The sequence below is a fragment of the Lonchura striata genome, chromosome 26, assembly GCF_050655825.1.
Source record: "Lonchura striata isolate lonStrDom1 chromosome 26, ASM5065582v1, whole genome shotgun sequence".
NCBI lineage: Eukaryota > Metazoa > Chordata > Aves > Passeriformes > Estrildidae > Lonchura > Lonchura striata.
The window spans coordinates 9,950,934-9,973,573 of NC_140728.1; the positions used below are offsets into that span (position 1 = coordinate 9,950,934).

General features: G+C 59.6%; 2 protein-coding genes across 8 annotated transcripts; both read left to right on the forward strand.

The window, feature by feature from the left end:
* The first annotated feature begins 842 nt into the window (after positions 1-842).
* ELAPOR1 (endosome-lysosome associated apoptosis and autophagy regulator 1) lies at positions 843-13,729 on the forward strand. Of its 6 annotated transcripts, none has more exons than XM_085561517.1 (22): positions 843-1,011; positions 3,082-3,202; positions 4,156-4,348; positions 5,518-5,665; positions 6,231-6,311; positions 6,561-6,666; positions 6,745-6,894; positions 7,253-7,341; positions 7,414-7,591; positions 8,171-8,299; positions 8,383-8,473; positions 8,553-8,658; positions 8,731-8,868; positions 8,971-9,225; positions 9,769-9,942; positions 10,794-10,959; positions 11,718-11,814; positions 11,891-11,992; positions 12,561-12,687; positions 12,755-12,933; positions 13,015-13,180; positions 13,308-13,587. In XM_085561517.1, exons 1-22 carry the CDS (start codon positions 913-915, stop codon positions 13,452-13,454), a joined length of 3,042 nt encoding a protein of 1,013 aa, XP_085417643.1. In that variant the 5' UTR covers positions 843-912; the 3' UTR covers positions 13,455-13,587. The 6 variants fall into 6 exon arrangements, with proteins under 6 accessions (XP_085417643.1, XP_085417642.1, XP_085417639.1 ...); XM_085561513.1 differs by having other exon boundaries at positions 870-1,011; positions 13,338-13,729; XM_085561514.1 differs by having other exon boundaries at positions 871-1,011; positions 13,386-13,729.
* A 635-nt stretch (positions 13,730-14,364) lies between these two features.
* Positions 14,365-21,753, forward strand: SARS1 (seryl-tRNA synthetase 1). Of its 2 annotated transcripts, none has more exons than XM_085561536.1 (11): positions 14,365-14,550; positions 16,599-16,669; positions 16,811-16,915; positions 17,457-17,615; positions 18,068-18,211; positions 18,391-18,546; positions 19,251-19,472; positions 19,891-20,020; positions 20,851-21,008; positions 21,095-21,224; positions 21,311-21,753. In XM_085561536.1, the coding sequence occupies exons 1-11, from the start codon at positions 14,415-14,417 to the stop codon at positions 21,463-21,465; spliced, it is 1,566 nt and encodes a 521-aa protein (XP_085417662.1). In that variant the 5' UTR covers positions 14,365-14,414; the 3' UTR covers positions 21,466-21,753. The 2 variants fall into 2 exon arrangements, with proteins under 2 accessions (XP_085417662.1, XP_085417663.1); XM_085561537.1 differs by having other exon boundaries at positions 16,835-16,915.
* Positions 21,754-22,640: the final 887 nt, after the last annotated feature.

Genomic DNA, 22,640 nt, shown 5'->3' on the forward strand with positions numbered 1-22,640 from the left:
TCCCCTGTGTCCTCCATGTCCAGAATATACAACCACATGTGTCCCCTGTCCCCAGTGCAGTGGGGCTGGCCCGGCTTCATGAGGACAAGGCCTGAGGGGCACACGAGTGGCACACAATCTCCGGTGGGGTGGAGGTGGCTCCGGGCTGCCGGGGTCTTATGACCCCCACTCGCTGTGTCCGAGTCCTCCCCCAGCCCCGGGTCTACGGGAGGAGGGGCTGTTCCCGGGGGCGGGGAGGTGGGGGCGTGATGCCCCGAGACGGTCCCGGTACTGTTCCTGGAATAACATTCCCAAATCTGTTCCCAGGGGTAAGTTCCCGATGCCGTTCCCGGAAACACGTTCTGAGGATTACATTCCCAGTCTCGTTTCCGGGGATACACTCCCAAGGATGACGGGGTTCCCGGTGGCGTTCTCATGGATAACACTTCCAGTGCCGATGCCCGGCGTCAATCCCAGGATACCATTCCGAGTATAGCCTTGGGCGTGCTGTTCCTGGGAGTTCCATTCCCGTATCTCTCTATTCCCGATACCGATGCGCGGTGCCATTCCCATGAATAACATTCTCGATGCCGATTCCCGGTGCCGTTCTCATGCAAATGTTCCCAGAGGCGATGCCAGCTGCCGTTCCAGGGGTTTCTATTCGCGATCCGCTGTCTGTTCCCGTTCCCTGGGACGATGCCCCGTGCCATTCCTAGGGCTCCCGTTCCCGGTGCCCGTTCTCAGAGGTGATGCCCGGTGCGGTTGCCGGGGGTTCCTCTCCCGGTGCCTATTCTCGTTCCCGGGGGCGATGCCGGGTGCCGTTCCCGGGGGCGGGGGCAGGTAGCGGCAGGTGCGCGGAGGCCGGGCCGTTGGTGGGGGCGGGGCAGCGGCGCCGGTGCTCGCACCGGCCGAGCTGCCGCCGTTGCCGCCGCCATGGCCAGTACCGGAGCCCGGTGGCTGCCGCTGGCGCTGTGTCTGGCTGTCACCGTGTCACCGGGATGCACCGGAGAGCAGCTACACATCTGCAAGGAGGTACCGGCACCGGGAATGGCGGGGGGGCGGGGGGGGGGGGGGGGGCAACCGGTAGCACACCACGACCGCTGCAACCCCCCCCAAATTCCCCACACACGCCGATGAAACGGGAGTCCCGGAGCACGGGGAGGTCGCTCCCTATGGGATGGGGAGGACAAGGAGGAGACAGGTAGGGGTCGGGCGTCCCGGTGGCATTGGGGATGGGGTGTCTCCTATAGCGGGAGGGACTGGCCGACCTCCTGGGGGCCCAGAGAGAGGTCTTTGCTTCCAGGGGCTCAGCCAGTCCTCGAGGGTCTCCTTGGGGACCCCAAATGGTGTCACCCCATCATCGTCCCTAAGTCCCTACCCCTCAGACACATTGGGGTCTCCCTTAGTGCTGCTGGGGGGGTGACAAGGAGCGAGGGGGATAATCCCAATGGCCACGTGTCATTCCCAGCTCAGCACATGGTATCTTGTGAAGAAAAACTGTCACTCACCAGGATCTGTCCACTTTGGGGACAGCGGGTGAACCCCCAAATGCTCTCCCTGGGTTGTCCATCTTGCCCCCCCGCCTCGAATTTTCCTCCCCCCTCCTCAGACCTGCTGCTTTTAATCTGGATCAGGATTTTTTTTTTCTCTGATCCAATTATTTTTGCCTGTGTTCCACAATCCAGAGCTGGAAACAATAGACTGGGGCTGGCACCTGCCCCAGGAGTGATCAGTCCCCCAGACGGGCTGTCCCCTGTCCTTCATAAGGGACAGCCCTTCTCCCTCCCCTGGACAGAGCAGAGTTACAGTGGCAGTTTGGGGTGTCCTCCACCCCCAAAGCCACCCTGGAGCTGAATTAGGTCAATTTATGTAGATTTAATAAAAACCTGGAAAAATTTACTAAGAGAGAAAAAATACCTTCTCCCCAAGGAAATCCCTTGGGACTGAGAGCAATATAGTAGTTTGGGGCTGCTGAAAGTTGGGGTGACCCGCTGGGTATCCCCAGGGTGGTGGAGACCTTTCTCTGTGTCCCGATCCCAGGGCCAGGGGGCGTTCCATGCTGCCTGAATATGGGCAGGGGGTGCTGCAGGCATCTCTCTGTCCCCACTTTTCCTTCTCCATCCCCCTTTTACTTCTCTAATCCCTCTTTCCTTCTCAGATCCCCCATCCCCCTCTTTCCCTCCCCCATTGCTGTGTTTCCAGCTGATGGGAACATCAAAGCAGTTGTTTTCTCATCAACCTGCCACGCTCCAGCAGCCGCTGGGAGCATAAAGCCACAGCACCAGCTTTGACACCTCAGAGCTGCTGCGGGGGGTGGGGAGCTCCCCTTGTACCCCAACAGCACTACCAGATGTGGCCTTCACCCTGCCCACACCGTTTGTCCCTGGCGTCACCAGCCTTAAGCCAGTCTCAGCTTGGTGCAGCTGGCAGGAGAGGGGGGGTCATGGTGCTTGTACTGTCCCAGCACTTCCTGGTTCCCCCTAGTCCCCTCTGCGCTTCGGCCCTATGCCCAGGGTGCTCCCAGGCCGCATCTGGGTTGTGCCATAGCTGTTTGATGAGCAAAGTGTGTCACAGCCATGCCAAGGCACACCAAGGGGCATGATAGTGCCATGTGATCCCAGGAACAAGGACGGGGGGAGCACAGGGGTTCACCCCCACACCAGGGAGGGGTACAGGGCTGCTGCTGGTCTAAGGTTCCTGGGCAGCCCCAGCCAGATCATCCCCCCACCCACTGCACCCCCATTTCCCAGCATCTTCTCATACTGACCCCCCCTGCCACAATACTCCCCTACTCTGAGCATCCCCCTGGTCCCCAGCTCCCCTCAATCCAGAGCATCTCCCACCCAAATCACCTCCAACTTTCCAGCATGCCCTCACACTGAACTCCCCCCCGCCAGTATCCCCCCACCCTGAGCACCCTCTCAAGCCCCCCCCTCACCAGGCCCTGGGCACCACAGGACATTGCCACACCTTAACTCAAAATCATCCCTTGAAGGTACAGCTGGGCCCAGGGGCAAGCCCCTCTCAGGGAGCACAGGGGTGGTGCAGCCCAGGAGGCCTCGAGTGCAGCTCCCCTGCACGTTCCCTCTGTGTCTCCTGCAGTCCGAGTACCACTACGAGTACACAGCATGTGACAGCTCAGGATCGCGCTGGAGGGTGGCTGTGCCACACACGCCTGGACTCTGCACCGGCCTGCCTGACCCTGTCAGGGGCACTGAATGCTGTAAGATTTCAACCAGGAATGGAATGGGGTCAGGCTGTGGGGTGGGAATGGCAGGGATGGGAAATGAGGGCGAGGGGAGGGAGAGAGCAGGCAGACAAGCAAAGCCATTTTTGGCTCCAGTGTAGGCAGCAACAGGAGGATGGAATGGGAGCAGTGGGATGGGATGGCAGAAGAGCTACAAGCACTGGGATGGGATGGAATAAGAATCACACACACACTGACTCCCTGGGATGGGATGAGAGGATGGGAACCACACACAGAGGCATTGGGATGGGATGAGACAGATAGGAATCACACACACAGTCATGGAACAGGATGAGAGGGATGGGAATCTCACACACACTGGGATAGAAATCCCCTCATCCCACACATGGACCAGGACAGGATGAGCAAGATGAGCACTCACTCACCTGGATGGGATGAGAGAGAAATCCCACACACATAATGGGACAGGATGGGATGGGAATACCACACACATGGGTACTAGGATGGGATAAGAAGGATGGAAATCACACACATACATGCACGACTCATGGGAATCACACACACAATCACCAAATGGAATGAAAGCCATGGGAATCCCACCACACACACTTGGATGAAAATCTTCCCATTGCACACATGCACCAGGATGGGATGAGCAAGATGAGAATCCCCCTCGCACAAACTCACCAGGATGGGAATCCCAGATACATGCCTCCAAAGCCTGGAGGTGCCCCGGCTCCATGGCAGAGGGTTACATCCTGCCTGGATTGGGCAGAGCTGGGTGTCAGGTACCAAAACTCATGGATGGGGGGGAGTTGCCTTTGTGGAATGATAAGAATGGGGGATCCCAGCACCTCCACCAGCTGGGAGCACTTGGAAATGCAGAGCTGAGGGTGATGAGGCTGTAGCAGCACAAGGCGGATCAGGGTGACCCTCCATGCCCTGTGTCTCCATATCTCCATTGGCAGCATTCTCCTGCAAGGCGGGTGAGTTCCTGGAGATGCAGACACAGATGTGCCGGCCCTGTGCTGCAGGCACCTACTCGCTGGGCACTGGTGTCCGCTTTGATGAGTGGGACGAGGTGCCCCATGGCTTCGCCAACGTGGCCACCAACCTGGAAGTGGATGACGGCTTTGGCGATGCAGCAGAGAACTGCACAGCGTGAGTCACTGTGTCACTGGCTGTGATGCCAGCACACGGGCACCTGGCATGTCAGGACTGGGGGCAGGGCACAGCGAGCAGGATGGGTGTGACACCCTTGTGCATCCACAGTACTCAGTTGCCCTGACACCTTCTGTCATTCTTCCTTGGGAGGTGACACCGGCAGGGCATTACAGGGGCACCCTGGTAAAAACAAGGGAACAGCCAGCAGCATCATTCCCCCCAGAAGTGGCAGGACCCCAACCCCGTGGGACCTCCACATCGATATTCCTCAGAGACAGAGCACCCATGGAGGTCCCCACAGCACCTGTGGGGCTCTCTACAGCACCCATGAGGCTCTCCACACCCCTGTGCCACCAGCCAGAGCCTTTATTTACCACCACAGCCCTTTGATCCTCACTGGCAACCTCTGAGCTCTTTTTGTTGTGCTGGCAGCCACCAGACCCTCCCAGCTGTTCCACTGCCACTGAACATCCCACCAGCTGATTCTACCAGCAGCCTCTAAACCTTCCTGGATGTACCAACAACCACTGAACCCTCATGGTTATACCAGCTGCCACCAAACCCTCCTGGTTTTACCACAGCCTCTGAACCCTCTCAGTTGTACCAGGAGCTGTTGAGCCCTCGTAGTTGTACCAGCAACCATGAAACTGCCCCAGATATACTGGCAGCCACCTAACCTTCCTGGTTGTACCACACCACTGAGCCCTCCCAGTTGTACCAGCAGCCACAAAACTCCCCTGGTTACACTAACAACCACCAAACTATGCTGTATGTACTGGCAGGTTCTGAATCTTCATGATTATACCAACAACCAAGAAACCCTCCCAGTTGTACCAACAACCACCAAACCCTCAGTTTTACTGGCACCACTGCACTGCTCCATTATGCCCCTCTCAGCCATTCCCTACTCCCAGTAGCATGTTCCTCATCTAGCCACATTCCCAGAACAGGGGGACGCCAGTCTCTTCTCCTTGCAGTCCACATGGCTCTCATTGGACATGGGGATTTAGCCACCACACCTTGCCATGTCCCTAAGAAATGCCCAAGCCCCTGTGCCCCACATTTCCCCCCTGCTTTCCTGGGGACCCTCTCAACTGTCTCTACAATCCCTGTCCTGCCTGCTGAGAGTGGTGACAGGATCCCTGGGGCCATATCACTTGCCCCAGGTCAACGTGGGTGCCACTGGGGGACTACGTGGCCTCCAACACAGATGAGTGCACGGCCACCCTCATGTATGCTGTGAGCCTCAAGCAGTCGGGGACTGCCACCTTCGAATACATCTACCCTGACAGCAGCATCGTCTTCGAATTCTTTGTGGGTGATGGGGGCAGGGGTGGAGGGTGTGGGTCTCTGGGGACATGAGAGGGTCCTTGGGGGCATGGGAGGGGTCTCTTGGGACATGGAGGGGTCCATCAGGATATGGGAGATGGTCCTAGATGGCATGAAGGGTCCCTAGGTATATGGGAGAAGTCCCCTGTGACTTAAGGAGGTCCATGGGGACTCCTCAGGGGTCCCTGGGAACATATTTGTCCCTAGGGACATGGAAGGAGTCCTTGAGAATATGATGTGCGTTCCTGGGGATATGGCAGATCTCTGGTGGATGTGACAGGGGTCTGAGGACATGGGGAAGGGAATCCTGGGTATATGGGAGGAGTCCCTGGAGACATCATGGGGTTCTTTGCAAACATGGAGGGGTCCCTTGGGAATTAGAGTGGACCCTGGTGACATGAGAGGAGGTCCCTGGGATATGGCAGTGGTTCATGCAGACATGAGGAGGGGTCCCTAGGAATATGGAGGGTGCCTGGGAGCTTGGGGGGTGTGTCCCTGGGGACATGCGGGGTCCCTGTGAACATGGAGTCTCTGACACTCTCCCCTGCAGGTGCAGAACGACCAGTGCCAGCCCATGGTGGAAGAGTCCCGCTGGATGCGGACAACACAGAAGGGCTGGGAATTCCACAGTGTAAGAGTTCGGTGGGAGGTGACACCAGGGGGAGGTCCCGCGGTGCTGACCCGGCGTTTCTTGTCCCTCCCGTGGGAAGAAGATACTCCATGAGGCTGAGGAGAGGGTAGTGGGTGGTGACAGATGGGGGTACCACACACCCTCCTCCACTGGTGGCAGCCCCCTCCTCGGCAGCAGGATCCCCCACCCATGGTGCCAAACCCATCCCTGGCAGTGGGATTACCCAATCCTGTGGGATCTTTCTGCCAGGTGGAGTTGAGCCGTGGGAATAACGTGCTGTACTGGCGGACCACCGCCTTCTCTGTCTGGTCCAAGGTGCCTAAACCCGTGCTGGTGAGGAACATCGGCATTACAGGTGGGTGGGGGCAGGAAGGGGGGGTCTTGGGGGTCGCACACCCCCCTCCCCACTACCCAAGTCTCCTCCTGCTCCCAGGGGTGGCCTTCACTTCCGAATGCTTCCCCTGCAAGCCGGGCACCTTCGCCCCCGCCGCCGGCTCAGCCGCCTGCCAGCCCTGTCCCGCCGACACCTTCTCTGGCAAAGGGGCCACTGTCTGCCAGCCCTGCGACCCCAACACCTACGCCGGTGAGAGGGGACACCCGGGGCTTCCCCCTACCAGAGCTGTCCTTCTAGTGTGTCACCCTGGGAATGGAAGGGGTGATGTGGGGAGAAGGGGTGACCTGACATCCCCTGGTAGCAACAGTGTTGGCCCCTCACAAACCTGTCACCTATGCTGGTGAGAGGGGACACACTTAGGGGTCCCTTTGTTCCCACACTCTGCGCTGCAGGAGTGGCCCTGGGGGATGGAGAGATGATGTGGGGAGTAGGGAACACCCACAACCTACCCCTTGTTTGGGGGGAAGACAAGGACACCCCGCGTGGAGGGAACAGCGCTGGGGTCCTTGGGCTGTGCCAGCTCACACGCCGTGTCCCCCCTCGGCAGAGCCCGGGTCGGGGTCCTGCAAGCCACGGCCCCCCTGCACGGACAAGGATTTCTTCTACACCCACACGGCCTGCGACGCCGCTGGGGAGGTAATGCGGGGGCACCCCGGGGTGGTCCCCCTGTCCCCCGGTGTCCCCCCAGCTCACCCGTTCCCCCGGCAGACCCAGCTGATGTACAAGTGGGCAGAGCCCAAGATCTGCAGTGAGGAGCTGCCACAGGCGGTCCGGCTGCCATCCTCGGGGGTCAAGACCCGGTGCCCCCCCTGCAACCCCGGCTTCGCCAAAGGCAACGGCAGCACCTGCCAGCCCTGTCCCTACGGCTTCTATTCCAACGGCTCCGGTAAAGCGCCCCCGTCATTGTCCCCAGAGCGTGGCTGGGGCAGCCTGAGCTGCTGGGGAAGTGGGTGGTGCCACTCCAGTGAATGGTTGTCCCCTCCTGTCCCCATGGCTCCAATAAGGACACCCCCACCACTGTCCCCAAGGAGTAACTGGGGTCTCTGGGGCTACCAGGGAGAGATGAGAGCCATCTCAGTGCAGGGTTGTCCCATCCTGTTCCCATCATTGTTCCTAAGTGGTGACCATGGCACGCCAAGCTGACAGAGAGAAAGGTGGTACCACCCTGGTGCAGGGCTGTCCCTATGTATCCAGTAAGAACATCCCAGTTATTGTCCCCAGTAAATATCTGGGATCCCTGGAGCTGCCAAGGGAAGGTGGGTGCCACCTCAGTCCTCTCCTGTCTCCATCATTGTCCCCAAGAGGTGGTTACCAAGCTGCAAGGAGGGGAATGTGGTACCACCCTAGTGCAGGGCTGTCCCCTCTTGTCCCCATCACTGGCCTCAAGGGGTAAGCAGGGCACGCCAAGCTGACAGAGGGGAAGGTGGGTGCCACCTTGTGCAGGGCTGTTGCCTCTTCTCTCCAGCTTGCCTCAGTTGCCCAGTGGGCACTGAGCCGGCGCTGGGCTTGGAGTACAAGTGGTGGAACGTGCTGCCCCCCAACATGGAGACCACTGTGCTCAGTGGCATCAACTTCGAGTACAAGGGCATTGCAGGTAGTGGCAGAGGGCTGTCCCTTCCCTGTCCCTTGCCTGGGTACTGCCAGGGACCTCTCTTAAATGTCACTGCATCCCTGCAGGCTGGGAGGTAGCCGGAGACTACATTTACACGGCAGCCGGAGCCTCTGACAGTGACTTCATGATCCTCACGCTGGTGGTTCCTGGCTTCAGGTGAGGTGGGAGCCACCACCAGGGAGCAGGGGGGACAGAGCCTAGGGCAGAGCTAGCAGTGTCCCCACGCTGTCCCCAGCCCTCCAAGCCCAGTGCTGGAGGACACAGAGAGCAGGGAGGTGGCCAGGATCACCTTCGTTTTCGAGACGCTGTGCAGCGTTGGCTGTGAACTCTACTTTATGGTGGTGAGTGGGGAGACACAACAGTTTGGGGGGGCACAGTGACTTCGGGTGGTGCCACCTCCCCTGTCCCCACAGGGTGTCAACTCACGCACCAACACTCCGGTGGAGACATGGACAGGCTCCACAGGGAAACAATCCTACACCTACCTGGTAGAGAAGAACGCGACCATAAGCTTCACCTGGGCCTTCCAGCGCACCCCCTACCACGAGGCGGTGAGGGACAGGGGGCCCTGCTTTGAGAGGGCTGGAGGACCCTGACTTTGGGGGGTCTGGTGGGGGGCAAGGGGCAAATGGTGATGGTGCTCTTGGTAGCAGGGCCGGCAGTTCACCAGTGATGTGGCCAAGCTGTACAGCATCAACGTCACGAACGTGCAAGGGGGGGTAGCCTCCTTCTGCCGCCGCTGTGCCCCCCAGCCCACTGGGTCCTGTGCCCCGTGTTCCCCTGGCAGTGCTGTGGACCCTAGCTCAGGCACCTGCCAGCCCTGCCCACCTGGAAGCTACCTGCGGGGTCACCCCTCTGACGGAACACCCACCTGCCACCCCTGTGGCCCTGGCACACACAGCAACCAGGTGACTGGGGGTGGCAGAGGGTCCAAGTGTCCCTAAGTGTCCCCATGGGTGATGCCAATGGGCCCCAGAGGAGCGACACCAGCCTCCCCCACACCCAGGATATCCCAGATGGTGGCACTGGCCAGCACCAGCAGGGTGACACCACCATGGGTCGGTTACACAAGCCTTCCTGGGTGGACTTAAATCCATTCTGGGTGGGTGACAGTGTCTGACCCATGATGGGTGATGCCTGTCTTCCTTGGCCATCTCCAGGGAGGTGACACCAACCCTGTGGCAATCCTGGGTGGGTGACAATGTCTAATCCTGGGTGGGTAATGCCAGTCCCCCAGCTGTTCCCAGAGAGATGACACCAGACCCTCCCAGCCATCCCAGATGGATGACAGTATCTGATACTGGTGGGTGGCAGTGGGTGATCCTGGTGGGTGCCACCATGGCTCTGCTGTCTCTGAGGGGTGGTGCCAGCTCTCCAGAGTCTCCACAAGGGTGTCCCCAGTGGGCGGCATGGCTGTCCCTGAGCTCCCTGTCTCTGTTCTCTGTTCTCAGCTGCGATCGCTATGCTACAACAACTGCAGCCTGGCATTGGCACTGCCAGGCCGGACGCTGCACTTTGAGTTCCCGTCCCTGGGCCGGGGTGCCGGGGTGGGCACTGGGCCCAGCTTCACCCCCAAAGGGCTGCGCTACAGCCATCACTTCCACCTTAGCCTCTGTGGGCACCAGGTGAGACCTCTGTAGGCAAACACGTGCACACGTGGGAACACACCCGGGGGTGGCACAGGCACACAAGTGCAAACACAGGCATGTGGGTGGGCACTCAGGAGAGTAGGCACACATGGGCAGGAGGCCGTGGAAACATGCATGCAGACATGGGAACACACCTGGGAAGGCACACAAGGACACACACAGGAGGGTACAGGAACATGCATGAATGTATGGGCTCATGGGTGGGTGGTCATAGGTACACAAGTGCAAACATCAGCATATGTTGGGGTATGTGTGCACTCACAGGCATGTGAGTACAAACACGGGCACACAGATGGACATGCAAGTGGGTGTGCACAAGCACGAGTGCAATCATGGGCACATGGGTGAGTATTCAGGAGGGTGGACACAGGAACATAGATGGGCACACTTGGGCACACACAGGCAGGAGGGCCCAGGAATGCAAATGCACACATGGGCATCTGGATGGGCGAACACAGGCACACACCTGGGCACACAGATGGGATGGAGCATGCAGGTGGGCAGGCACAGACACATGTGCATATGTGCTCGTAGTCGTTCAAACACAAGGACATGGATGCAAATACACATTCCCACAAGCAGGTGTGCAAATACAAGTGTACATGCAGTCACACCTGCATACATACACACACTCACTTGTGCAGTCACATGTGCACAGTCACATAAACACATCTGCACAGTTCTGCAGATACATGTGAACACTTGTGGAGACACATATGGATACTTGTGCAGCCACATCTGCACACCTACGGCCCTGCACACACAGATGCCAGTCCCTTGTACACACATTCTCTCTCCATGCACATGTGTCATGTATGTCCCCTCAGGGCAGGAAGATGGCCTCATGTGCTGATAATGTGACGGCAGGTCAGGGGGGCTTTGCCCGTGTGGTCACCTCTTATGTGTGCCAGGCCATTCTGGTGCCCCCTGATGTCACCAGTGCCCGCGCAGCTGTGTCTTCTCAGCCTGTCAGCCTGGGTGACCACTTGCTGGGTGAGCAGGGAGGGTGGGGGGGGCACCCTGGGGCACTGGGGCACCCTGGGTTTACTGAGACGCAGACAGACACTGGAACATCTTGGTGGCACTGGCACACCAACACTGGGACACCTCAGTGGGGCTGGGGCACACGTGGGACAGGAACTGGGACACACTTGCGGCACTGAGAGTGGGGCACCTTGTTGAGACTAGGACACCCTGGCAGGATAGGGACCAGGACATCCCAGTAGCACTGGGACACATGGGTGGGAGAGGGAGTAGCCTACTCCAGTGGCATTGGGATGCCCCAGTGGGACTCAGACTCCCTGGTAGGATTGGGACACACCCCAGTGGCACTGGGAGTGGGATATCCTGGTGGGATTGGGACACTCTGCTGGGACTGGGACACTGGCACTAGGACATTTCAGAAGCACTGGGATACCTTGGTGGCACAGGGACACCCCAATGGGACTGAAATACACCCTGGTGGGACTGGGACACTTCAGGGGCATGTTGTTTGGGACTGGGACATTGTCACTGGAATATGTCAGTGACACCCCAGCAGGACTGGGACTCCTCAGTGGGATTGGGACATCATAGTGTGATTTGAGACACCCTGGTGGGACTGGGACATACAGGTGGAACTGGGACTGATATTGGGACACCCTGTTGGGATTGGGATATCCCCTAGTAGGACTGGGACACTCTGGTGGCACTAGGACACTGGGACTGGAACACACCCCAGTGGGACTGGAGACACCCCTCTCTCCCTGCAGGTGTCACCACCAGCTCCGTGCTGGGCAGCATCGTGTCTCCCCCAGAGCTCTTCCCCCCCAGCCACCCTGACCTGCCTGACATCATCTTCTTCTTCAGGTGCAGGCAGGTGACAGGGGTTTGACACCCACACTGTGCTCCCACTGTCCTCCTGACCCCCCATGTCCCCTGGCAGATCCAACGACATGACACAGCCGTGCAGTGATGGCCGGGTCACCACCATCCGCCTACGCTGTGACCCCCTGCGCCTCGGCACTGGCACCCTGTCTGTCCCCAGGTGGGGAGAGGACACTGGGGACCCCGAGGGGGGTTTTGGGTGACCCAAACATTTCCTGCTGTCAGGGTTGGGCACATCCCTGTGGTGCTTCGCTTTGGAGACACCATAGTCGCAGTGTCAGTGTTCGTCACTCTGAGGTGTCATCCTGGCTGTTACCAGGTGGGGGGAATGGGACACTGGGGGCACCAAGGGGGGCTTAGGGGACTGGCTTAGGGGACTCCCAAAGTGACCCAAACATCTCCTGCTGTCATGGGTGGGCATGTCCCTGACATGCTTTGCTTTAGGGATGACTTTGACATGGTGTCAGAGTCCCTCACCCTGAGGTGTCATCCCGGCTGTGTCACTGGCACCCTGCATGTACTCAGGCCGGCAGTGAAACAAAGGAGATTCTGGGGAAGGTTTGGGGACCTCCGAGATCCCCTGCTGTCATGGGTAGACACTTTTTTGAGGTGCTTCACTTTGGGGATACCACTGTCATTGTTGTCCCAACCCTGTGGTGTCACTTTAGCTGTAATCCCCACTTTGGAGTGTCACCGTCACCTGAGCCCCCCTTTTTGTCCCTCCCCAGCAAATGCCCCGAGGGCACCTGCGACGGGTGCACCTTCCATTTCCTGTGGGTGACGGCCGAGGGATGTCCCCGCTGCTCCAGTTTCCACCACCGTCCCATCGTCGGCGCCTGCATCGGCGGCGTTCAGGTACTGCGCCGTGCCCCGGGCTGGGCTGTGGCTCCTGTGGCCCCTGAACGCCTTTCTCCCTCCTCAGAAAACCACTTATGTGTGGCGGGAGCCCCGGCTGTGCCATGGCGGGGATGCCCTGCCGCCGCAGGTGATCCAGACGTGCCGGAGCGTGGATTTTTGGCTAAAAGTGGGAATTTCCACTGGGACGTGCGCTGCTGTCTTGCTGGCCGTGCTCGCCGCTTATTTCTGGAAAAAGACTCAAAAGTGAGCAATTGGCAGCGGGATTTCCGGACACGAGGGCTAGCACTGTCACGGGGTGGGTGATGGCATCACCTGCATTCCCAGGTTGGAATACAAATATTCCAAGCTGGTGATGGACGCGGCGGCCCGGGAGACCGACGCGACGTCGCCCGACAGCTGCGCCATCATGGAGGGGGAGGACGCGGAGGATGAGCTGCTCTTTGCCACCGAAATGTCCCTTTTTGGAAAACTTAAAGCCCTGACGGCCAAGGTGAGGGGAGGGGTGGGGTGGAGGGATGGAAACAACCTGGAGAAGCCACCGGACAAGCCATGGTGGGGGTGGGATTTGAGGATGGTCCGTGCCTCAATTCCCCACCCCGGGTGGCTCTGTGCCTCAGTTCCCCACCCTGGGGGGCTCCGGGCCTCAGTTTCCCCACCACAGGAGGGCTCCAGGCCTCAATTTCCCCACCCCACAGAGGATGCCGGATGGATTCGACTCGGTCCCGCTAAAGACCTCATCCAGCAGCACCGATCGGGAGCTGTAAGAGGATGGGGGGCGCCCCCGCATCCCCCAGCCCTCCCGGGAGCTGTGACGGGCCAGAGGGGCACCCACGGACACCCTGTCCCCGGGCAGCTGTGAAGGGAAGGGGGGGGTTCCCATGGCGCATCCCCCCACGCCCCCCAACGTGGCCTTAGGGACCTGCTTCAGACCGGAGCCTCATTACGGCTTTTGTACGTGTGTCCCCACCCGTGTCCCCCGCCGTGTCCTCCCCATCCCAAGCACCCAAAAATGCCAAATACAGGAGTGGGGTTTGTATAAGGGCTCCGTGTGTATGGGCACACGGGGGGCGGGAGGACACACATAGGGTGTGCGGGGAGTTGAGCGTGGGCATCCAAAAATGGGTGGGGGGTGCGGGGGTGTGCGCAGGGTGTCACACGCGTGGGAGTGGGTGCCTAGGGGTGGCGTAGGGATGCACATGTAAGGGAGCAGCGGAACTCTGACTTCCATCTGCATGCCTCCTCATGGGAGAAGTGGTATAGGGTCCCCCACATGAGTGGAGGCCCCAGAACCCTGCTGGGATCCTCAAGGAGGGGACAGTGGGGTGACATGGGGTGACGTGATGCCACGGACGGCCAGAGTCGTGCCATGGAGTGCTGTAGAGTGGCGTGGGGGCGGCTCTTGGGAGCCCTGTGAACAACTGGGGTGCGAGGTGTCCTCGGGTAGGAGATCCCCAGAGCCCACCAGTATCCCTGGGATGTGGCTGAGGAACCCCAGAAATGCTGGGAGTGCGAGGGCAGAGCCGCGGAGCCCCTCTGGCGGGGGGCTGAAGGATGCTCGGGCCCCCCAGCCCCTCCGACCCCGCCCGTCCTTCCGCGCCCGCTGCTCCCACCGCCAGCCGCCAGGGGGCGCTGCTGCCCCCGCACCCCGGCCGCGCCCCTTCCGCGCACGCGCGCGGAGCAGCTGTCCCCGCGCTGTCCCGGTGCCGCCGCCGCCATCGCCGGTCATGGTGCTGGACCTGGACCTGTTCCGCGCCGACAAGGGCGGAGACCCCGCCATGGTGCGGGACATGCAGCGCAAGCGCTTCAAGGACCCCGCGCTGGTGGATGCGCTGGTGCGAGCGGACGGCGCCTGGCGGAGGTGTACGTGGGGGTGGGGGGAAGGGAACCTCCGGGCTGAGGGCCCCTCCTGTCACACGCGCGCTTGTGTCCCGGTGCCTTCCCCCCACCCCGTCAGCCTGGTGACCGGTCCGCAGGCGATGGGACTCCCTCCCCCACCTCCGCCCCTCAGCGGGGATGGGGAGTCCCCTAGGGTCCCTCTCTCCCGCTCTCTCTCCCTCCCTCCCGAGGACCTGGAAGCGGCCCCCACACTGATCCCCGAACCTCCTCGATGAGATGGGGTGAGCTTTAGGGGGGGTCTTTCCCACCCTCCCTAGCTGTTTGTTGATTCCTCCCCAACCCTCGGGGATCACCTCGGTGGATCATTGCCCTCTGGGACTGGGTCCTGTGGGTAGATCACAGCAGAGACCGACAGCTTGTCCCTGGGTGGATCCCCCTCGCCCCTAATCGCAGGGATTAAGGTGGGAGAAGTTCTCCCATTAGACCCACCTTCCCTCATCCCAGGCTGGGGGGCAGATCCCAGGTTCTCCTTAGCCCGGACATGGATCCCGTCCCATTGCGATTCCCAGGGATCTGCTCCCTGCATTGCCGCAGGATCCAGCTGGGCGGGGGCGAGCCTACATAGTGCCAACCTCAGATTTGGGGTACACCCACATCTGGGCGGCCTGGGGGGCAGGAGCCACCTCCTCGTGGCTCCCGGCAGGATATGGGGCAGCAGGATGGGCATTCACTTCCGTCAGTGGGTGCCGGATGTGGAGAGGAGTTGGAGGGCGGTGGGAGGAGTGGGTACCCCCAAACCCCGCTGTTCCCAGGGCACCCCAGCATTCCATTGCCGCAGGATGAAAGCGGTGCTTGGGGCTCCCCTTGAATGCATTCACCTTGATGTCCAAGGGATCACCCGCTTCCCAGCCCCTTTCCCACAGGCTCTGTGTCCCCAGGACAGCAATGATGGAGAATGGCGGGTGGCTACAGGAGGTGACAGGGTGAGGCAGGCTGGCGGGTCTTGCTGGCTGATGCAATCCTGCGGCGCTGGTGCGTGGAGCCTGTGCTGTGCCCTGCTGTGTCCTGTTGGTGTTCCTTGGCTCTGGATCCCCTGGGGACTGATCTCTCCCGTTGGTTAGGGTGGCGCTTTCGCAGTGTAGGTGTCCCCAGTTTGAGCTGCCCCGGGTCCTGGGCTCTGCTCTTCCCAGCCACAAAGGGGGAACATCCATGGTCCCCTCATCCAACACACCCTGAATCTCATCACTGTGGCCTCAGTTCCCAGGGTCTGCTCAGTCCTTAGCAATCCCATCCCACTGAGGGAAGTGTCTCATCACAATGTAGGTTCCCAGCATAGTGTGGGTTCCCATCCTAACAGGGAGGTCCCAGCATGGGAGGCTCCGAGCCTGTGGAGGGAAGGGTGCCATCCTGGCATGGGTATCCCAGTGCAGCATGAGGGGGATCTCATCCTGGTGTGGGTGTCCTAGCCCAGCATGAGGGTCCTAGCCCAGCACTGGGGAGTCCCAAGTGAAATATGGAGATCCTATGATGATGTGGGGGGTCCCGTCCTGGTGGAGGGATTCCCATTTTGGCAGGGTAGGGTTCCCAGTCCAGCATGGGGGACACAGCCCAATGTGGGGGATCCTAGCATGAGGTGGGGATCTCATTCCAGTAGATGGTTCCCAGCCTGGCATGGGACTTTCACCCCAGTGTGACCCACCCTTGTGGGGGTCCCAGTGTGGAGGTCCTCTCCCACTGTGGGGGTCCCAGCCCAGCATGGGGAATCCCAATCTGATGTAGGGTTCTCATCTTAGAGTTGGGGTGTCCCATCCCGGTGTGGTTCCAGGCTGGCATGGGGGTCCCAGTGCAATGTCACTTCAGGTGTTTTCCAATGACATCCCTATTCCCTGCAGCTCTGCTCCACATGATCAACCTCTGTCCTCCCAAAAACTCCAGGGCTGGTGCCTGTGGGTATTCCTGGAACTGCTACCCCCGCTGCTGCTCCCATGGGGGCTCCATATAACTTCTCTGTACCAGATAGGGGCCCCAGCCCTTTTCTCACTCCAGGTGACAGACCCTGCCTTCCTTTCCAGGCAGGTTTCGTGCCGACAACCTGAACAAGCTGAAGAACCTGTGCAGCAAAACCATTGGGGACAAGATGAAGGTGGGGCATGAGTGCCCTGGGTCACCTTATGGTGGGACATCACGAACTGGTGACATCTCTCCTTCTCCCAGCCCTCCAGTCTCTCCCTTGTGTCACTGAGGGATGTTTTCCCACTGGAATTTTACTCTTTAACTCTCCCAGGGTTCCTTTTTTCTCTTGCTGCAGAAAAAGGAGCCTGTAGGGACAGATGAATCTGTACCAGAGAGTGCACAGAACCTGGATGAACTCACGGCTGATATCTTGGGGGTGAGTGAGACTCCAACTCCCTCCACTGTTCTTACAGTTTGTCCAGAGCTTTGCCTGGAATTGCACAAATTGGTGGCCTGAAGTGCCCACCAAATGAGGGGGACTGCCTGATGCCCCAGCTGGGAGGATCCTTTATCTCTCAGTCCCACACTGGCAATAACTGACTCTTCCTCAGTGTCCTTGATCTCCCCAGTATAGGTCTGTGTCAGTCAAGGGCTCATCCCTGGGAATTTGAGCAGCCCTTCTGTGTCCTCAGTGTGTCCCTCCCTGCCTGTTTCCGTCCCAGTTCTGTAGTCACCCTGGTTAATGAGTGCAATGCTGGCTGCCATGGGAGCAGCTCAGGCCTTCCAGAGCCCAGCTTGTCACCCCTTTATCCTTTCAGGCTGTTCCTTGAGTGTGTTCAGCCCAGGGACTCACTCCAGAATATGTGGAGGGTCCAGAATTCATCATGCTGGGCTCAGGATTCCCTGTGCTGGTTGAGCAGGCCCCTCTTCCCAGTGGTCTTTTCTCTCCCCCACCTCATCCAGAGGTCTCTCTGCAGTGTCTCCAGGTATCCCAGATAAAGAAAGTTCGGTTGCTCATTGATGAGGCCATCCTGGAGTGTGACTCTGAGCGCCTGCGGCTGGAGGCTGAACGCTTTGAGAGCCTCCGGGAGATTGGGAACCTCCTCCATCCCTCTGTGCCCATTAGCAATGACGAGGTGGGGCTCGGGAAGGGAGGTGGGGCTTGGTCAGAGGAGCCAGGAAACTCACAGTGTGAAGCAGGGGGCTCCCAGCGGGGGATGCCCCAAGCCTGGCTGGGTGGGCGGGTGAGGGAAATCTGCATGACAAGCCAGCATTTCCCAGCCAGATCAGACAAAGAGCAGCTCAGACAACACTGGGCACGCCATTGTTGGGGGAATTAATGGGAAAGGCACTTACTGTGGTGAGGACGGGGTCTCCCTCTGCTGCCTCCATTTCATCCCATGGGAATATTTTCCCAGTGGGAGCACAACTGGGCCAGGCTTTCTGCCAAGTGACCACACAATAAGCTGCAGGCTGGAGTTTGAGCTCCCAAAGTGAGCACAGTGTGGTTCATGGACTGATATCAGAGCATTCCAGGGCACTGGGGAGGTGATAGGCTCCCGCTCTTCTTTTCTCCGGGTTCCTGCAGGATGTGGACAACAAGGTGGAGCGGGTGTGGGGTGACTGCAGCTGCAGGAAGAAGTATTCTCATGTGGATCTGGTGGTGATGGTGGATGGCTATGAGGGGGAAAAGGGCGCCGTGGTGGCTGGCAGCCGTGGCTACTTCCTTAAGGTGAGAGCTGTGATCCCAGGATGATGGGGTTCAGAGAGGGACGAGGAGGCACAGGGGCCTTGGGTTCTCCTCCCTGGGATTGATGATGGGAGCCTCCAGAGGCCTCCTGTGCCCTCTGAGCAAGGAGGAGTGGCCCAGTGGAGTGTGTATGTGATAGGCAGTGTGACCCTTGTTCCCAGGGCCCGCTGGTGTTCCTGGAGCAGGCACTGATCCAGTATGCGCTGCAGAGCCTCCGTGCCCGGGGGTACACTCCGGTGTACACCCCCTTCTTCATGCGGAAGGAGGTGATGCAGGAGGTGGCCCAGCTCAGCCAGTTTGATGAGGAGCTTTACAAGGTAAGGGATTGCTCTGGATTTGGGACTTGGAAGCAAGCCAACCCCCTGGGGCTGTGGAGAGGGACGCAGCGGAGTCCCTTCTGCCCTGGCAAGTTAGTGGTGGTGGCAGTGGTGGTGGCAGCAATGGTAGCAGTAATTCCTTCCCCTCTCCTTGAGATCCATCTCTTATGTTGTGATGGTGATGATGTGACAGGGAGATAATTTGTCTTGGGGTTCCACCTCTGTGTGAAACATTTTGTGGTGACACTGCAGTGACAAGGAGGTGGCTCATCTCGGATCCATCTCCATGGGTGACACCCTGTGATGGCCATGAGGTGACAAGGACGTAGCTTATCCCTGGGGTCCATGTTTATGGGTGCCACATGATGGTGATGAGGTGACAAGGAGGTGGCTCTTTGGGGTCCATTTGCACAGGTGACACATGATAGCAGTGCAGTGACAAGGAGGTGGCATGCTCTGGGGGCCATCTCCATGGGTGACATAGGTGACAAGGAGGTGGCTTGTGATGGTGATGACATGACAAGGAGGTGGCTCATCTCCATGAGTGATACAGGTGACTTGTCCCTGCCATCAGCCCCTTTGAATGACCAACAAACTCCCCCTGTGATGAATTCCCAAACCATCTGGCCCGGGAAAACTTCCTTGCTGGTCCCTGGAGGTGCAGGAGCAGCTAGAAGATGGCCAGTGGCTCATGTCCCCTACAGGTGATTGGGAAGGGCAGTGAGAGGGCGGAGGACAGTTCCATCGATGAGAAGTACCTGATTGCCACATCAGAGCAGCCTATTGCCGCCCTGCACCGTGATGAGTGGCTGCGGCCTGAGGACCTGCCCCTCAAGTACGCGGGACTCAGCACCTGCTTCCGCCAGGAGGTGGGATCCCATGGCCGGGACACCCGTGGCATCTTCCGCGTCCATCAGTTTGAGAAGGTGAAGGAGCGGTCCTGGGAGGAATTTGGAGTGTACTGAGGGTTGCTGTGGGGTTCCAGTGGGAATTCAGCATGTTCCAGTGGAAATTCATGGTGTATCTGGTGCCACTGCGGCATACCCAGCAGGAATTCAGGGTGTACCCATTGTCACTGTGGTGTTCCAGCAGGAGTTGGAGTGTATATCCCATGTCACTTTGGGTTCCAGTGGGAATTCAGGGTGTACCTGGTATCACTGTGGGGTTCCAGCAGCAATTCAAAGTGTTCCGGGTGTCATTGTGGGGTTCTGATGGCAATTTGGGCTATACCCAGTGTCACTGCAGGTTTTCACTGGGAATTTAGGGTGTACTGGGTGTCACTGTGGGGTTTCAGTTGGAATTCAGGCTGTACCTGGTGTCACTGTGGAATTCCTTCTCCTGCAGATTGAACAGTTCGTCTATTCCTCCCCCCATGACAACAAATCCTGGGAGATATTTGAGGAGATGATGGCCACAGCTGAGGAATTTTACCAGTCCCTTGGGATTCCCTACCACATTGTCAACATCGTTTCGGGTAGGGGCTCCTGTGCTACAGGGGCGTTGAGGGGGGCCCTGACCTGCTTCCTGCATGGCAGTTTCTTATCCCTGGCTCATTGCAGTCCCCAGCCTGAAATGGAGGAAGAGAAGGGGACATTCTGTTTTTTGTGGAATTTTCAGCCTTGCTCTGGGTCCATGGGAGCAGGTGTGGACACTGCTGTGATGGATTGTCCCTGCTGTCCCTTCCAGAGGGACAGTCGGAGTGTCCAGCTCCTCCTGGAAATGCTCACAGGAAAAAGATCTGGTTTAAAAACTCCCTGTGGCTGAGTGGGACCCCTTTATCCCATTGGCAGAGGGATAAAATCACATTCCCACACCAAGTGGGAACCCCACATCCCCACGGTTGAAGTCCCTCATTCCTGTGGCCAAGCAGGAATCCCAGATCCCCATGGTATAACCCTACCTCCCCATAGTCAAGTGGGAAGCCCACGTCCATGTGGCTGAGAAAGAACCCCATGTTCCCAATAGCTGAATGGGAATCTCACATCCACATGGCTGAGAGAGGCCCCCACATTCCTGTGAGCAAGCAGGACCCCCATATCCCCATGTCACAGCAAGAACCCAATGTCCTGTGGCTGAGCAGGCATTCCCCATCCCCGTGTCTGGGCAGGACTCCCACACCCCCACATCCCCATGACCAAACAGCTTGTGGCTTGTTGACCCTGTGGCCAAGCAAAACAGAAATCCATGTTGGATCAGCACCAAACTGTGGGAGTGACTTTGGAGGCTTCACCCTACACTCTGCCCCAGGATAGTCAAATTCAGGATGGTAGTGGGAACCCCCACTCAGCACTGTCCCCCCTCCAGGCTCCCTGAACCATGCAGCCAGCAAAAAACTGGATCTGGAGGCTTGGTTCCCTGGCTCTGGTGCCTTCCGTGAGCTCGTCTCCTGTTCCAACTGCACCGATTACCAGGCCCGGCGCCTGCGCATCCGCTATGGCCAGACCAAGAAGATGATGGACAAGGTGAGACTAGTGCGCACAGGGGAGTTCTTCCTGTGTTCCTTTGCTTTCCCCATGTCACAGGTGTCCCCTGTGTCCCCCTGCCACAGGTAGAGTTTGTGCACATGCTGAATGCCACTATGTGTGCTACCACCCGCACCATCTGCGCCATCCTGGAGAACCACCAGACTCCTGAGGGCATCCGGATCCCTGAAAAGCTCCAGAACTTCATGCCTCCAGGTAACATCCCCCTGTGCCCTCCCCATTCCCTGCTCCTTGGCGGGGCGGGGGGGGGGGGGGGTGACAGCAGTCCTTTGTACCCCCAGACCTGCGGGAGCTGATTCCATTCATCAAGCCAGCACCCATTGAGCAGGAGCTCTCCAAGAAGCAGAAGAAGCAGCAGGAAGGAGGGGGCAAGAAGAAGGCAGGGAGGGGACGAGACCAGGTGCTGGAGGAGCAGATGAAGAACATGGAGGTCTGAGGGTGTCCCCCTGCACCCCAAGGACTTCGGGGGCCTCCCAAGTCATCTCACCTTCATCACCAGGCTGTGCCCTTCATTATCGTCTTTGCCTCGGAGGGGAGTCACCGTCTGTCCCCTCTGTTCCACAAAGAACTGACACTGTCAGGGCGCTGCCCCTCTCCCTGTGTGTCCCCCTTACCCTGCTGACTCGGGCCGGGATCCCCCATGTGTCCCCCTCATGCTGAGTGGTGCTGGGGACCTCCGTGCCCACGTAACATGTCCCTCCAAAATAAAGCCAAGAGCTGCTGAGCTGTGTGTTCTTGGGCGGTTCCGAAGAAAGAATGAGGGGGTCCAGCCGGGGAGATGTCTCCGTTGCACGCCACCCTTCCCCTCCCCCCCTCCCCCCGCACCTCCCTCCTCCCCCTCTCCCTCGCTCCTGCCAGCCCCACACAAAGCCCTAGACAAAGCCCCTTTGTGATGCAAAATGGGGCCGAGAGCCCCTAGCTGCTGCTCGTCCCCTCCCCTCCGGGGTGGGGTGATACACGGGAGGGTTGCCCCCTTCCACCGCCATGCGGGGAGGCGTGGCTGTCCTCCGCTGCTCTGCGTGGGAAACCCCCGGCGGGCCTTGGGTGTCGGGTGGAACCGGCGGGGAGCGGCCCAGTGAGTCACCGGAGCCCCCGGCGGAGGCGGAGGGGTTCCGGCGCTCCAAGCGCCGCCCCGGCGCTGGGGGGCCCCTCCCCGGTACCCGTCGGACCCGTTCTGCCGGGGGGCGCGGGGGGAGATGACTCCGTACCGCCTGCCTGTACCCACGCGGCCGGCGCCGGCTTGGGCGGGGTGGGGGGAGTAGCAACCACAGACTGCGGGAATCCGCCCCCGTCTAGCTTCTCCAGTCCCTCCGGGTCAGATCAAGCGCTCCCGACATCCCCAGTCCGTCCCAGTTTGCCCCAGTGTCTCCCAGCTCCCCCAGTCCCTCCTAGTTTGCCCCAGTGTCCCCCCGCACGCCCAGTCCCTCTCTGCCTGGTCCAGTCGCTCCCAGTGTGTTCTATTGCCCCCGTTCCTGGTGCGCCCGGGGATCTGGGGTGGGGACACGGTGTGAGGGGAGACGGACTTCCGTGTGTGGACTCACGGCCGGCGGTGGGGACACGGGGGGCTCGGGGGAGCGTGAGTATGCCACACGTGCTGTGTGTTTACACACG

Excerpts from the sequence above, each read along its gene's own strand:
- ELAPOR1 (XM_085561517.1), top strand. The coding sequence starts at position 913 with ATGGCCAGTACCGGAGCCCGGTGGCTGCCGCTGGCGCTGTGTCTGGCT. Across the intron at positions 8,659-8,730 it reads GTGAACTCTACTTTATGGTG|GGTGTCAACTCACGCACCAA; the intron begins GTGAGTGGGGAG and ends CTGTCCCCACAG. Across the intron at positions 9,943-10,793 it reads TTAGCCTCTGTGGGCACCAG|GGCAGGAAGATGGCCTCATG; the intron begins GTGAGACCTCTG and ends ATGTCCCCTCAG.
- SARS1 (XM_085561536.1), top strand. The coding sequence starts at position 14,415 with ATGGTGCTGGACCTGGACCTGTTCCGCGCCGACAAGGGCGGAGACCCC. Across the intron at positions 14,551-16,598 it reads GGACGGCGCCTGGCGGAGGT|GCAGGTTTCGTGCCGACAAC; the intron begins GTACGTGGGGGT and ends CTTCCTTTCCAG. Across the intron at positions 19,473-19,890 it reads GCGTCCATCAGTTTGAGAAG|ATTGAACAGTTCGTCTATTC; the intron begins GTGAAGGAGCGG and ends CTTCTCCTGCAG.